At 46.2% G+C, this 16,115-nt stretch overlaps 1 protein-coding gene across 7 annotated transcripts in view; it reads left to right on the forward strand.

Annotated features, from left to right (window-relative positions):
* VPS8 (VPS8 subunit of CORVET complex) overlaps positions 1-16,115 on the forward strand; it is a 167,635-nt gene that overhangs the window by 102,368 nt on the left and 49,152 nt on the right. For all 7 annotated transcript variants that reach the window (XM_059730747.1, XM_059730749.1, XM_059730752.1 and 4 more), the window contains 3 exons: positions 574-677; positions 3,004-3,085; positions 11,487-11,569. In XM_059730747.1, coding sequence (XP_059586730.1) covers positions 574-677; positions 3,004-3,085; positions 11,487-11,569 — 269 coding nt within the window. The remainder of the gene's footprint in view (positions 1-573; positions 678-3,003; positions 3,086-11,486; positions 11,570-16,115) is intronic.

Below are 16,115 nucleotides of genomic sequence, written 5' to 3' on the forward strand. Positions count from 1 at the left end.
ACAGCAGTTAGTGTTTTCTGAAACCTGCTAGTTTTTGTAGCTCCCTGTGTACATGCTGCCCATTGGGGAAAACAGCTGCAACAAAAGGAAGAGAGATCTTGGTTTTTACAGTAAACAACAATATTACAGCCGGCAGCACTTTGTCAGCTTCCCACATTAACAAAAACCAGGCAAATTACCCGAAGGAAGCAGGTCTTTCACGCCTGCAGGAAATGTTATTATATCTCCTACTGCACTGCTGCTCTCCAGCTCCAGGACTCGGTGGCATCAAAAAGAACATGATGCTTTTAACTGGTGTCAAGGCAAATGTAAGCCAAAGCTCAGAAATTACTTATGCAGTTGTACAAAGTGTTTTGCAAGCACAGTTTATTTTGCTGTACAGCAAAATCAACAAAAAGAGTTGAGATCTGTTTTCATAATGTAGCTACTGCTATCTACAGGGAGTAAGTTTTAGGTGAACAGCTGAACAGCATAATTCTTATTTTTTTTCAAAATGATTTGGCAGTAGTAGCATGTTTAAATTATCTGGGATCAATGATGTAATCTCCATTTTTGTTTTGCTTTTTAACCTAGATTCAACACAATCCGATTCAGTAAAGGATATTGAAGCTACCTTACTGAAAACAATTGCACTTTGCCAGAGGAATTCACATAATTTAAACCAGCAGCAGCGAGAGGTAAAGGGATAAAATGCTGTATTCCTAAAGTTTCCAGTGCTATGCAGATTCAGGAGAGATTTTCACCTCCATTAAACTAGTCTTCTGTTAAGTTGTCTTGTATGCACCTGTGATTGGGTAAAATCCTATAACTGTAGGAATATAGTGTGCAGAATCTTGCATATATTCCTCTCTATTCCTGACATGTCTGTGCATAGTGACCAATGCATACTGCTAGAAGTTGGGATTTTAGCCAGCAGCTAGAAGAAAGGCCTCTTCTTTGCCTTGTACAAAGAAACATTGCTGCTGTCACGGTGCATATGAGAATTTTTGACAGTCATGTTCCTGGACAGGGGATATTTTGCCTGGAGCACACTGAGCTCACTTGCTTCATTGCAGGAAGTATGAAAGGCCATGTTCAGGGCAAAATCAGTCTTTGCTGTAGCACAAGCAGGAGCATAACTGATTGCAATAGATAGAAGTGAGATACTGAAGAAGCCCCCCTTCAAGAAAGAGGTTCAAAGAAAGCTTTACTTTATTCAGATTCTCATTTAATCATGTCAAAGTATGCGTCTGGCTTCTAACCTTGAACCTGGACTAGAGAATTTCTGCATCTTGCCTTGCCTGTGCTGAGATGGCATCTTTTGCTTCTGGCATGGGAAGAGTCTACATCAAGACATAAGCAATAAAAAGGCTGTTTTCCTTAATACCTTCAGAGAAACATGCACTGAAGATCTTCCTGAAGTGCCATCTCTCTACTCCCTTTCAAACCAGGGTTTTATTTGATATGTATACCTAAAATGTCTAAGGGCTGGGTTTGGGCTCAACCCTAGTGTTCCCATCCTCCTTGTGCAAGTAGGAGCGTGAGATTCCTAACATCTGAGATCCATGGAATTTAGTGTTGTTCTTCTTGGTCTGGAGGGGCAGGGAAAGTACTTCCTTCTTGTGAGGATGAGATTCTAGAAGATCTGCATAGTGTGCATGATCTGAACAGATTTCATTATGGACAGACTGATTATATTGTGCCTACGTGCAGTTCTCCCAGGTGGTATCAGTTCAATAGTGTTTTTTTGTTTTTGTTGTTGTTGTTTTTTCTTACAATGGTGTTCTTCAGTAAGGAGTGCAAGCGTACCATCTCCAATCCTCCTGCAGGAGAGTTCATTTACAAGCCAGCATTTTCCAACTGCTACTATTTAATCACTGTTTAGGAGAAAGCTGTGGTAACTAGCAGTAAATGCCGCCTTTAACAGTGGTCACCTTATGTACTGGTCTTTCTGCCAAATCATTGCAATTTTCAGTTGAATGTCCAAATAAATGAGTTCTTTGAACATTTCAGAAAATGACTGAGACTTCCATGCAAACCCTGTGGATTGAATAGGAATGGGGATTAGTTCTTTTGATCAAAGGCCTGAAGTTGTACACTGTAATAACCCACCAAGGAAAGAAACAGGCTGTGAATTGTATGCTCTCTTGTGTTAGAGACCATCTGTTGTCCTGCAGCTGTAGATGCAATACTTGCATTGCTTCATGTCTGGTTTGGAGCAAGTAAGACTGGAATAGTATTGGCTCTTCTCTTGAACTCTGGTCTTGTTACCCCTGTTTCCTTGCTCCCCACATAGTTACATTTAATATTTTTTACCATAGGAAGAGTTCACTTCTGGATTTACCCAGCTGTTATCTAGCAACCCCTATGATGGCTTTGGTTACATGGACTCTTTACCCCTAGTTGTCACATATATATGGCAAGACAGGGAGGCATCTTACAGGCTAACTTGTTCAGAGAGGCATGAGATTTCTTAGTCAGTCAGTCTGTAAGGGTAGACTGTGCTGCTTTCTGCCTTACTTCAGACTAGCCCAGCTAACTACCTCTCTCTATTCTGTATGTATGTATTTATACTACAGTGGAACTTGATGGGCCCCAGCTCAGATGAAGCCTGTGCTCACTCTTCTGTAAAAATCAAATACCTTACAACCTTAATGAGGAATAAACCAGGTCAGTGAGTCGAGTTTGTCCCTACGCTGTTTTGAGCCTGGGAAGCGATCGAGCTTAAGGGCACAGTCAGGCTTCTTCCATCCTTCCAAGCAAATGGCACCCCTGCTCTTAGACATGAGTGTCCTAGGCTGTCAAGTAACAGAGCAGTTCCACTCTGTTATAATGCAAATGTAAAAGCACAGCAATCCTGGCACAGCTCTGACTCACTGCACTTGTGAAAGAGTGAAAGCAAAGTGTTTAATTGTGGTTTGTCATCATGTGGAAGCAGCCACATTTTTTGACCTCCAAAGGCTGAAGCTAATATTACAAATTTAGTTTTAAACGTTTTTACATATTTGTGCTTGTGTATTCTAGGCTCTCTGGTTTCCCCTCCTGGAGGCTATGATGTCGCCACAGAAACTGTCAGGTTCTTCAGCCTCATGCCGATACTCTGAACGTAAGTGTGCTGGCGTCTTGTGGTACCAAGGGCAAGTCAAAATAAGGCAGCAAACTCTGTTCTCCCTTTTTGTCCTGCCCAAGTAATGGGAGGGAAACTGATTTGCGCCTGAACAAATAAATATATAATCTCTACATAGTGCTATAGCCAAGGCTAGAATATTTTTAAGGTATGTTTCATAGACATTTCATAGATTTCATAGACATTAGGGCTGGAAGGGACCTCGGAAGATCATCAAGTCCAGCCCCCTGCCCAAAGGGCAGGAAGTCAGCTGGGGTCATAGGATCCCAGCAAGATAAGCATCCAGTTTGCTCTTGAAGGTGTTCAATGTAGGCGCTTGAACCACCTCCGGTGTCAGGCTGTTCCAGACCTTGGGGGCTCGGACAGTAAAGAAATTCTTCCTTATGTCCAGGCTGAAACGGACTTGCAGTAGTTTATGACCATTCGACCTAGTCGTCATCCCTTGGGGTGCTCTGATGAACAAACGTTCCCCCAGATACTGGTGGTCACCCCTGATAAACTTATAGGTGGCCATCAGATCACCCCTGAGCCTGCGCTTTTCCAGGCTAAAGAGCCCCATGGCTCTCAGCCTGTCATCATAGGGTCTGCTTCCCTGGCCTCTGATCATGCGCATGGCTCTTCTCTGGACTCTCTCAAGCTTCTCCACATCTTTTTGAATTGTGGAGCCCAAAACTGGATGCAGTACTCCAGCTGTGGCCTCACCAAGGCCGAGTACAAGGGGAGAATGACGTCCCAGGATTTGCTTGAGAAGCATCTATGGATGCAAGCCAGCGTTTTGGTCGCTTTACTAGCCACAGCATCACACTGCAGGCTCATGTTCATCTTGTGGTCAATGATGACCCCCAAGTCTCTTTCTTCCATAGTGCTAGCCAATATAGCACTGCTGAGCCTATAAGGATGCTGCGGGTTTTTCTTCCCAAGGCGGAGAACCTTGCATTTATCGGCATTGAACACCATCAGATTCTCATCCACCCGCTTGCTGAGCCTGTCCAGGTCAGCCTGGATCACCTGCCTGTCTTCTGGTGTGGATGCTTTGCCCCAAAGTTCGGTGTCATCGGCGAACTTGGCCAGTCCGCTTTTGACTCCAGTGTCCACATCATTAATGAAGATGTTGAACAATATGGGACCAAGGACAGAGCCTTGGGGGACCCCACTGGTCACAGGACACCAGGATGAGTGACTTCCATCAATTACTACCCTCTGGGTCCGACCACGGAGCCAATTTTCCAGCCAGTGGATCATGGAGGACCCAAGGCGACAATTGGCCAGTTTCTCCAAGAGGTGATCATGGGAAACCAGATCAAAGGCTTTTTTTGGAGTCAAGATATATGACATCAATCTCTTCTCCCTTGTCCAGGTGATAGGTTACCTGGTCATAGAAGGAAATGAGATTGGTCAAGCAAGACCTAGCCGCAACAAACCCGTGCTGGCTATCCCTTAAGATGTTGGCGTCGTCCAGTCCATTAAGGATGGCCTCTTTAATAAACTTTTCTAAGATCTTCCCCGGGATAGAAGTCAGGCTAATGGGCCTATAGTTAGCCGGATCCACTTTCCTCCCTTTCTTGAAGATAGGCACCACGTTGGCCTTCTTCCAGTCTTTGGGCACTACACCTGAGTGCCAAGAGTTTTCAAAGATCTGTGCTAGAGGCTGGGCTATGATGCTCGCCAGCTCCTTGAGTACCCTGGGGTGAAGATTGTCAGGGCCGGCTGACTTGAAAGTATCCAGCTTCTCAAGATGTTCCTTCACAAAGTCAGCATTAATGGAGGTCAGGGGATCACCCTCACCCGGACTTCCCTGTCCCGTAGAGGGCATGGGCGTCCCATGGGACTGATGAAAGACCGACGCAAAGTACTTATTTAATAGGTTGGCTTTTTCCTGAGCGTCAGTTGTCAGTTGCCCCATCTGGTTCAGCAGGGGTCCAATGTTGCCCCTGCTTTTCCTCCGGCTCCCCACATATCTGAAAGGAATTTTTATTGTCCTTGATGCTCAAAGCTAGTTGGAGTTCAGTTGCGGTCTTGGATTTCCTGGTATGCTCCCTGCAGGACTGGACCAGTGCAGAATCTTCCTTGGAAGTGACTCCCATCCTCCATCCTTTGTAGGCCTTTCTTTTTAGCCTCAGGAGGTCTGCCAGGTCCCTGGAGAGCCAGGGGGGCTGCTGTGCCCTCTTGCTGCCTTTCCTCTGAGATGGAATAGACTTAGCATGTGCATTGAGGATCGCTCCCTTGAGGAGCAACCACTCTTCTTGAACTCCCCTCTCCCTGTGGTCATGGTCCCTTAGGGCCTCACTGACAAGCCTCCTGAGTTTGTCAAAGTCGGCTTTCCTGAAGTCAGGGACTTCCGTGTTGCTGACTGACTTGCCAGCTTTTCGGCGGATGGTGAAGGCGATCAGCTCGTGGTCGCTGTCACCCAGCTTCCCATCGATCACTAGGTCGCCGACTAGGTCATCCCCAGTAGCCAGTACCAGGTTGAGCAGCGCTTTGCCTCTCGTTGGCCCATAAACTTCTTGAGTCAGGTATAGGACATCCACGCACGAGAGGAAGCTTTGAGACCGCTCAGATTTTGCTGAGCGATCCTCCCACGAGATGTGCTTTAAAAGCTAAAGAGGCGGTAGTCATGGGGGACCTAAACTACCCGGACATCTGCTGGGAGACGCAGACAGCAAGGTCCCATCGCTCACGCAGGTTTCTAACTTGTGTACAGGACCTCCACCTGACACAGGAGGTGTATGGTCCCACTAGGGGGAATGCCATACTGGATCTGGTATTGGCAACGGGAGATGACACGATAGGGGACCTCCAAATTGGTAGCTATCTGGGAGACAGTGATCACCTTATGATAGAATTCAACATAAGACGGCGAGTGGGTAAGGTAACTAGTAGGGTGAAAGTGCTAGACTTTAGGAAAGCTGATCTCATTGCACTCAGGCGATTAGTCAAGGAAGCACTGCAGAGTAGGAGTTTTGATGGGATGGGTGCCCAAGAAGGGTGGCTGTGCCTAAAGGAAACGATCCTTTGGGCACAAAGCAAGACGATCCCCGAGCGAGGCAAAAGAGGGAAAGGGGCCAGGAGGCTTCCATGGCTGACCAGAGAAATCCAGGGCAGCCTAAGGGCCAAAAGGGGAGCACATAAAAAGTGGAAACAGGGTGAGATCACTAAAGATGAATATACCTCCTCTGCTCGTGCTTGTAGGGAGGCAGTTAGGCGGGCCAAAGCTACCATGGAGCTGAGGATGGCAACCCAAGTAAAGGACAACAAGAAATTGTTTTTTAGATACATAGGGAGTAAAAGGAAGGCCCAGGGAGGAATAGGACCCCTGCTAAATGGGCAGAAACAATTGGTGACAGATAGAGGGGACAAGGCTGAACTCCTCAACGAGTTCTTTGCCTCAGTGTTCCTAAGCGAGGGGCACGACAAGTCTCTCACTGGGGTTGTAGAGAGGCAGCAGCAAAGCGCCAGACTTCCATGCGTAGATCCTGAGGTGGTGCAGAGTCATTTGGAAGAACTGGATGCCTTTAAGTCGGCAGGCCCGGATGGGCTCCATCCGAGGGTGCTGAAGGCACTGGCCGACGTCATTGCAGAGCCACTGGCGGGAATATTCGAATGCTCGTGGCGCACGGGCCAAGTCCCGGAGGACTGGAAAAGGGCTAACGTGGTCCCCATTTTCAAAAAGGGGAGGAAGGAGGACCCGGGCAACTATAGGCCGGTCAGTCTCACCTCCATCCTTGGTAAAATATTTGAAAAAATTATCAAGGCTCACATTTGTGAGAGCCCGGCAGGACAAATTATGCTGAGGGGAAACCAGCATGGGTTAGTGGCGGGCAGATCGTGCCTGACCAACCTAGTCTCTTTCTATGACCAGGTTTACAAAACGCCTGGACACAGGAGGAGGGGTGGATGTCGTATACCTGGACTTCAGGAAGGCCTTCGATACGGTATCCCACCCCATACTGGTGAACAAGCTAAGAGGCTGTGATGTGGATGACTGCACAGTCCGGTGGGTTGCGAATTGGCTAGAGGGTCGCACCCAAAGAGTCGTGGTAGATGGGTCGGTCTCGACCTGGAAGGGTGTGGGCAGTGGGGTCCCGCAGGGTTCGGTCCTTGGACCGATACTCTTTAATGTCTTCATCAGCGACTTGGACGTGGGAGTGAAATGTACTCTGTCCAAGTTTGCAGATGACACAAAGCTATGGGGAGAAGTGGACACGCCGGAGGGCAGGGAACAGCTGCAGGCAGACCTGGATAGGCTGGACAAGTGGGCAGAAAACAACAGAATGCAGTTCAACAAGGAGAAATGCAAAGTGCTGCACCTAGGGAGGAAAAATGTCCAGCACACCTACAGCCTAGGGAATGACCTGCTGGGTGGCACGGAGGTGGAAAGGGATCTTGGAGTCCTAGTGGATTCCAAGATGAACATGAGTCGGCAGTGTGACGAAGCCATCAGAAAAGCCAATGGCACTTTATCGTGCATCAGCAGATGCATGACAAATAGGTCCAGGGAGGTGATACTTCCCCTCTATAGGGCGTTGGTCAGACCGCAGTTGGAGTACTGCGTGCAATTCTGGGCGCCACACTTCAAGAAGGATGCGGATAACCTGGAGAGGGTACAGCGAAGGGCAACTCGTATGGTCAAGGGCCTGCAGACCAAGCCCTACGAGGAGAGACTAGAGAAACTGGACCTTTTCAGCCTCCGCAAGAGAAGGTTGAGAGGCGACCTTGTGGCTGCCTATAAGTTCATCACGGGGGCACAGAAGGGAATTGGTGAGGATTTATTCACCAAGGCGCCCCCGGGGGTTACAAGAAACAATGGCCACAAGCTAGCAGAGAGCAGATTTAGTCTGGACATTAGGAAGAACTTCTTCACAGTTCGAGTGGCCAAGGTCTGGAACGGGCTCCCAAGGGAGGTGGTGCTCTCCCCTACCCTGGGGGTCTTCAAGAGGAGGTTAGACGAGTATCTAGCTGTGGTCATCTAGACCCAGCACTCTTTCCTGCTTATGCAGGGGGTTGGACTTGATGATCTATTGAGGTCCCTTCCGACCCTAACATCTATGAATCTATGAATCTATGTCTGGGTAATTGAAGTCACCCATGACAACCATGGTCCTGGAGCATGTGGCCTCAGCCAGTTTCTGGGCAAACTCCTGGTCAAGCTCAGGACTTTGGGTGGGAGGTGTGTAGTAGACTCCCACCATTGTGTCCCCTGTGCCGTGTTCCCCACGGATTTTAACCCAGAGGGTCTCCAGTCATCCACCCTGGTCTCCAATATCGGCTTGCAGGGACGTGTAGCTTTCCTTAACATAGAGAGCTACACCCCCACCCTTTTTATCTACACGATCCCTCCTGTACAGGGTATAGCCATCTATACCCATGGTCCAGTCATGGGTGGAGTCCTACCAGGTCTCCGTTATCCCTATGACATCATAATTATTTGCATTGAGCAGGAGGATGAGCTCCTCCTGCTTATTCCCCAAGCTCCTGGCATTTGTGTACAGGCAGGCAAGCGTCCCCTGGGGGGCTCCTTCCTTGATGTAAAGTGCTGTTACCCTGCTCTCCTGGGTAGGAAGGGCCATTTTTAGTAGGGGCATATTAGAACCTTCCTAGACTGTAATATATGTAGTCTGCAGGATTTCTACTTATAAATATCAATCCATTTTCTCTTTACAGTCTTAAATCCTCTTGGTCCTGCATAGAGACCCACGTCTCTCCTCATGTAACTCACTGGCAGTTGCAATTACCTGAAAATTAAATTTAAAAACCCTTTGATTGAGGGATTAGAACATGTTTCCTTGGTCTAATGCAGAATTTCTGTCATTCTCCTTACCATTTTTTGTTGCTGTTGCGTAGTCTTAAAGCTAGGATGAAGATATGTTGCCAACATTGACCCATTAACAGTTTTTCAGGGACTTGAGCAGGGTGGGATAGGATTGCAGCTAGGTGTCTGACACAGATATGAGTGAGGAGGTGTTTGTATGATTGTTGTGATATCATGGGTAAATGCACCAAAATAAAGCATGCTAAATATATTATTCTGGCACTGGGGAGGAGAGAGAACAAAAACTAAAAAAAAAAAAGATTTTATCTATCCTTTTTTTTAAATGTAAACCCAACCTGTTTGCCTCTTGTCCCTTTTTGCCAGATAGGTAAACCACTGTCACCCTCTCACGTGTGAGAGCCTTCTTGGGCTGGTATGCTATTGTAGCCCTTAGACACCCCAGTGAAGAGCATGGCCCTGTTTTTCTGGGCACTGTAACATCTATGCAACAGGAGACAGTCCTTGCTTGTAAGAGTTTGTATTTTAAATAAGGGAAATGGACTAAAGGAGCAGGGACAGGGCCACAGAGAAGGGAAGTGAGGACATGGGCATGCACAGCACTTAGATCGGTTTAAAATGGAAGTGGACAGATGTGCAAGTCAGTTTAGAACAGTTTAAATCTCCTGGAATGTTTTAAAAGTATAACTGGATAATCAGGTATTGTTTTGAATTGGTCCTCTATGAACCAGTCCAGTGTTACATGCAGACACCAAACTTTTTTTCTGACTAGTATCTGGTCAGTCTTCCAGGCATCCCATACTGCTCCCCCAACTCCCTCCCACCCCTGCATGGTGAGTGAGGTGCTACCCAAGGCCTTTAGAGCATCCAGTCTTCGGGAACCAGAATCAGGGGTCCGGTCCAGGTGTGACACCCCCCCCCCCTTCCCCCTGCTCCCCATTCTGCATCAGCCTGGGATGCACAAAACCATGCTCAGTTGCCACGAATGGAAGGAGACTGATGAATGGCTTGGAGGAAAGTGCCCTTTAAAACTTGCAGAGACCTTGTGCAGCCCCCTCGGAGGCCCAGTCCATAGGATCGCAGAAGCAAGGAAGCTTATTGGTCACTTCTCTTAATGCCTGAACAGATTTGGCAACTATTTCACAGCTCCAGTCTCCTGCCTCTTCCTAACTCTGCTCTGAAGCTTTTGGAAAGGTCATGGACCTTTAGGAAAATCCCTTTGTTCTTTCTTGCCTTTCAGCTCTTTCATCCTTCTCCCTCTCCTGTCAGTCTCTACAGCCTCTTGCAACGCTGACTGCTCCAGTTCCAATACAATCCAGTGACCATTTCCTCCAATAGCAGGTCCCTAATTCTACCTTTTGTCATGCAGTGAGTGGATGGGCTTTTGCCAGATCATCTGCGTAGGCTGACAGTGCGTTAACTGAGACTCACAATACTCCTCCAGGGATCAGCTAGTTGTCAGAGCCACAGTAAGAGACAGACATTGCAGTCAGGTTTTAGCCAAAGGGAAGCTATCGAGTCTCATCATTTAAATATTTAAACAAGCTCAATATTAAAATTAATGACATTTTGAAAATGGAAGATGGTTACCACAGGGTTGATACGCTAGAAAAATAAGAAACACCATTTCTCTTGAGCAAAATCTATGCAGTGGATATTGTCCTCCCAATTCACAGCCTCCTAAGACTGTTTGTGTTTTTTTGATTTACTGATGCCTGCTAAGAAGAAAACAGTCATTCTGCTGGCAATATGTCTTAAGGACCATGAAATATTATGGTTGGGGATAGTAAGACAGCAGAGAGCGACTGTTTCTATCCAGTTCCTTGCATCATCCTAGGAAGGAGAGCTACAAGCTGCAGCACATTTCAGGTGCAAAGAGGGCCATGCCTGAAATGCCAGTTGGCCTCTTGAGCTTTTTCTGTATGTTTGACCCACCCATTGAAGAGTTTGGCCATGACGTGTCTGCTGATTGAAGTGAATCCTTGTCTTGTTTTGCTACCTCCAGAGCTTCCTTATCTCAGGTCAAGGCCTTTAATGGTGCAAAGGGAAAACCAAGCATCTCAGAATTGTTGAAAAGAGGTGACAGTTATTATCACATGCTCTGCAGGCTGTTTCCTTGCATTTTTCCTCTCCCTTTGTCCCTCCAGAGATGGCAGGCTTTTTCAGGGGTCCTTCACTTATTAAAAAACAGGCTTTGTTTAGGTTTGGGCACCCCGAAATAAGCAATATGTGATATTATCCCGGTGGAAACATGATGTTTCAAAGTCATTGGGGGGGCTGTTTATGTGACCAAAGTTTGCAGGCAGGGAGGAAACTGAATAGCAATGCATCACCAAGTAAGATTTCTAAGAAGGCTGTAGAACATCTGGCCGCTTAATAACGGGGTGGAGAGTGGAAATCATAAGCTTGAAAGCTTACCTGAACACTGCATTTACTTTCAGATGGAAAGAACTGTGCACTTACTGCATAATTTGCTGGTTATCTAAAATATTTACTTGTAATGTTTTTTGAAAGCAGGAAAAAAAAAGGCCTTGTAAACTTTTACAGTGACGGCTTTTCCTAACCTTCCAGTTCTGACTGGTTGTATATGACTTCCATGTTTTGATCTTGCAGATCTGAAGAATTTGACCATGCAGGTGCTCAACAACATGGCTGCTTTTATTGCCCTTCCATCAATCCTGCAGAGAATTCTACAGGTGAGCAGCAGGGGAGGAGGGAAAAACCTCAGGGAGCCCCCAAACCTTTCCTAAATCTTTCTCATATAAAGCCTTGGCCACAGCATATGCAGCATATAGAGAAAAACATGTTCCTGGTATAACCCTGTAGCAGCAGTTGCAAGAGTGAACTTGGCTAACTGTATATCCTTTTGTGATATTTATTTAAAATGTAGGTAGGTATGAAGGCAATAAAATGTGTAGGCAGTCTCAGCCTCAGGGAACAAACTGGAACAGGCAAGTTTTAGGTTTGAGAGAATGCAGTTGGAAGTAATTTTCTAACCCAAAGGTTAAAGGTCAGGCTGAGCCTGTGTGCTTCATTGGGTTAGCCTGGTTAAAGGTGTGCTAGTTTCTGTAGGCAGCAGCACAGAGATGTAGCTAGCCTCACATCCACCTGCCTTGGAAATCAAACAGAATTATTTATTTGTAACCTCTTCATTATTCAAGCCAAAAGCTAAATATTTGAAACCAAATGCTTAAGACTGAGGTCTGAATGATCGCTGCCTCGTATGTTCTGACTTACATGACTCAGTAAAAGACCGGGCTGTCAGAAGTGCTGAGCACCTGACAGCCCCTGGGCAGCCTCCTATTGACCTTCCAGAGGAGGGTGAACAGTTTAGGCTGTGACATGGGCATTCCCTTGGAGAGAAGCTAAATCAAGATGATTTATATAGTTTAGGGAGAGAGGATCAGGCTGGGTCATTTTGATTCAGAGACTACTGAAGTGGGTTCAGATGGGCTATCGGGGGGTTTCTTCTGGCCCAGTTGGGCTTGCAGTACTAAGCCTCTGGGAAGCTGGCAGCCTCTACGGGGGTGTTTAATCCCTGTATGTTGTGGTCTGATTGGATGTTTATGGGAGACGCAAGCTTTAATTTCTCTCCATGTATTTCTCAATACCCTCTAAAGCAGTAGAGATCAACATTTTTAAAGTGTGTGTGTAGGGGGGGTGGACTGGGCACTTGAAACCTGGCTACACTATTGGCCACCATTCTGGTGGAGAGATGGGGGAGGAGGTCGTTGCCTGCAACATGGAGGTATCGGTGGCACAGCACAGGTCAGTGAAGCAGATGTCAGGCCAAGCTGCTAGCTGCTGATCTCCTGTGCTGCAGGTTGGATCTGCTCACTTCAACAGATCCAGCCATAGGTTATGCAACACTGCTCTGAAGGAATGCAGCTACGTGATAACCCCCCGCAATGGGAATTTGCAGAAGCAACTGCATAGACAAGGAAGGAGAAATCTTCCCCCAGAGATGCAACACTGCCTCTCCATGCACTTGAGTGTATCTCTTGAGGTGGAAAGTGGGTCTCCCAGGGCAGGCTCTTCAGCACCTTCAGTTAGTGTCTCTGGTTCCAGAAGAGATTCTGCACCCCTTACTAGTCGGCCCTGCTGTCACTGGGTTGGTAGATGGAAAGGTGGGTGACGTGGCTTTGCTGAAGCAATGCTCGTTAATGGGATGGAAGATCCTTTTTTGATTTAATAAGATTTCCCAGACCATATGGTAGTTTTGAAGGCTGCTGGAGAAATGTAGCCTGGGGACATGAGAAAATGGACTGGGACCAGGCACACAGTCCCTGGCTTGGCCATAAAGCTCTGTTGGACTTTGGGAGACCTAATTCATTTTGCCTATCTAGAAATTGGGGCTTCCTCCCATCCTTTCTGTCTTGTTAGTTTGGTTGTAAGGTCCCAAAACTCTCCCTTAATCTGTTTTAGTTGAAGCTGAAGGCTGCAGGCACTCCCTTCTATCACCTGTGGCGTTGGAAACATGTAAAATATACAATGACATTAGAGACTTGTAGGAAATGCATTCAAATGCACCATTTCAACAGAGCTCACATCTGCTCCACAGGGCACATACATGCTTTGGGTTTAGAGCTGTGGATTGGGAGATGATACAGCTGCAGGGGAATTAATCATTTTCTATCAGCTAGATGACAACAACCATATCATCTAATAAACTGAGCTAGAACTTGACCTTTCTATTGAGAGGGGAAAGGGCTACAATATTGCATGTTTAAGTAGTTGAATCTAAAAAGAGAAGACCAGTGTCGATTTAGAGATTTGGCTTTATGGAGATGCTAATTTCTGTGTGTTGATATATAGGTGCTGTCTTAAAGGATGCCTAGGTGCCAGAGACAGATTCCATTGCTCATACTGCAAGCGCTTGGGTCCTGTGATCTGGTTTTTACTTTGTATTGACTAAACCTTGCATAATTGAGGCGCTTTATAAAATTATGATTAACATTAGATTTAGATTTTTTTTTTTTATCTGTCCCTAACACAGGATTTTGTAAAATTTTATTAAACAGGAAGCCGAGCAGAAAAGTATTAGGAGAGATCCTAGAGGAATCCCTGGGGGCATTAAGAGACGTTTCATCTTATTAAGTGGGTGAATGCTGTCTGAAGAGAGATGAAAGGTTGAGCATTAATTCTTTTACAAAGCCATAATCCTCCATTAACGTTCGGCAAGCAGATACAGCCTAATTCCCCTTGCAGTGTAGGAAATTGGAGATGCCAGAAACTTAAATTCTATTGACTTTTTTTAAAAAGCTTTTTGAAATAGGGAGAAAAGAACATCAGGGTGCTTTGGTGTTTGCAGCTGTGTGGCTCTGAGCCTGATGCATTTCTACCATGTGGGTTGGGGCTGAGTTGGAAGAAAACAGGTCCCTGCAGCATGTACTTGAATGTTCCTTGTTCCATGGGAGGGATTTGGCCAGTGCCTCCCACGCCAAGAGAGTTGGGCCTATCAGGGCAGACTTTACAGGTGGGCAATGTCCTTGTCCAGTCTTCCCGCCTCATTCCTATACAGTAGCAGCGGTACCTGCCTGCGGGGTGCAAGTCGCTCGATCCAGCCCAGCAGCTCCCTGTGGGGCTTTATTCTGAAATTTTCATTAATACTATTCCATACTTAAGCTTAAAGCAAAGGCACCAAAATACAAGTTCGCCCAGGGAACCATTTTCCCTAAGGCCGCCCCTGGTACTTGCCTCTTATAGGCAATCATCTCCCTGGAAAATTGTGTACGCTTATGATCACAAGCAATTCTGGTTTTTTGGGCTATGCTGTATTCATTAGCTTGGTACCCAAGTACTGCATTGGCATACTCGGCTTCATCAGTAAGTTGCAAGAATGTCCTCATCTGAAGGCCATAGCAGAGGAGGTTTTCCTTGTTGTACTTGGGAAGAAAATGGGAGTGAGGTTTTAGATGCAAACATACAAACAGATTTTTACCCAGTGTCTCAGATGATTGGTTTATTTTCTTATTTCTCCCAGGCAGGATATGCCTTTGCTCTACTTGTTTGTGGCTGCAATGGAGTTATGTCCTGGTATCCAGTGCTGAGCATCCCAAATGCCCACACAAGTCTCAGGCTTGAAAATGGTAGCCATTGCCTGTCTTGATTTTGCATGCTGGTGTTCATGAATGGTTTTTGTCTAGGTCTTCATTAAAGTGAAGTGAAGATGGAGAATACCCCTCCATCAGGTTAAAAACTCCTACAGGAACCTTATAACTAGCCCTCTCACACCCAATTTTCAAGACCAGGAAATTCACAAGTTTTAATAACTCACAAGAAACCCTCCTCCCAAGTATAGCCTCCTTCCACAACTCCAGGAGCTGCCCTGTGGCATGGAGCCATCTTGCCAGAGCCGTGTGCAAAAGCAGTTGCTGTTGGTTTTGGCATATTTAAGAAAAAAGCAAAAATGTCCAGATTTCCTATTAAGTTATGTTAATAAGCATATTTATCATGTAAATTTGTAAAAGACATGGCAGCAGGTCAGCATTTGTTCTTAAAAGGGGCAGGAGGAGACTGTTCCTAGGCCTCTAGATCAGTGCACGAGCATATTGTCCCCCGATGGGGGCATGTCAGCAAGGAAGGTAAATGGGCATGAAAAACATCACCTCCATCCTCCCAAGTGGGGCTAACTCCCAGGTCCTGCAGGAAGCTCACTCCAAATGGTAAAACAGCATTTGGGTTCTCAGCTCCTGATAACTTCACAGCATGTGCTAAGAGCCCAGTTGCACTGGGTCTCATATGGGCAGAGGGTGCTTTTAGCTGGCCTTAGGCACAGGAAAAGAAACAGTCACTTACCCAACAGTTTTCTCCATTTACGTGGTAAGAGAGCTGCTCCCTAAATGTCTGGTGTGTTTGTATATTAGGTGCTGTAGGTTTAAAAGCATATTTTTCCCCAGGAACAGTATTTCAAAGGGGCATCGTAAGTCTATAAAAGCAATAAACTGCAAGCTCAGCATTTATGTATCGCAGGCTGTTTATCTGCATTTTACACCTGGCAACAATAATGTTTTTCCCTTTGATTTTTGTAATGGATTTAGCCAAAAGAAATGCAAAGTGGAAGCACTAGGGCTTATTGCAGGTTAGGATGGAGGCCATTGAAAGAGGCAAACCTGACCAATAGAGGGATCAACTAAAGGGATTTTTTAGGACCATTGTAAACTTCTGGCTCCAAACTGGAGGGAGCTCTGGGTGGCACCTGTTTTTTCTGATGGCATTGACTGCTCTCCAGAGCCTACTTAA

This window comes from Alligator mississippiensis, chromosome 7 (genome assembly GCF_030867095.1).
Source record: "Alligator mississippiensis isolate rAllMis1 chromosome 7, rAllMis1, whole genome shotgun sequence".
Lineage (NCBI taxonomy): Eukaryota > Metazoa > Chordata > Crocodylia > Alligatoridae > Alligator > Alligator mississippiensis.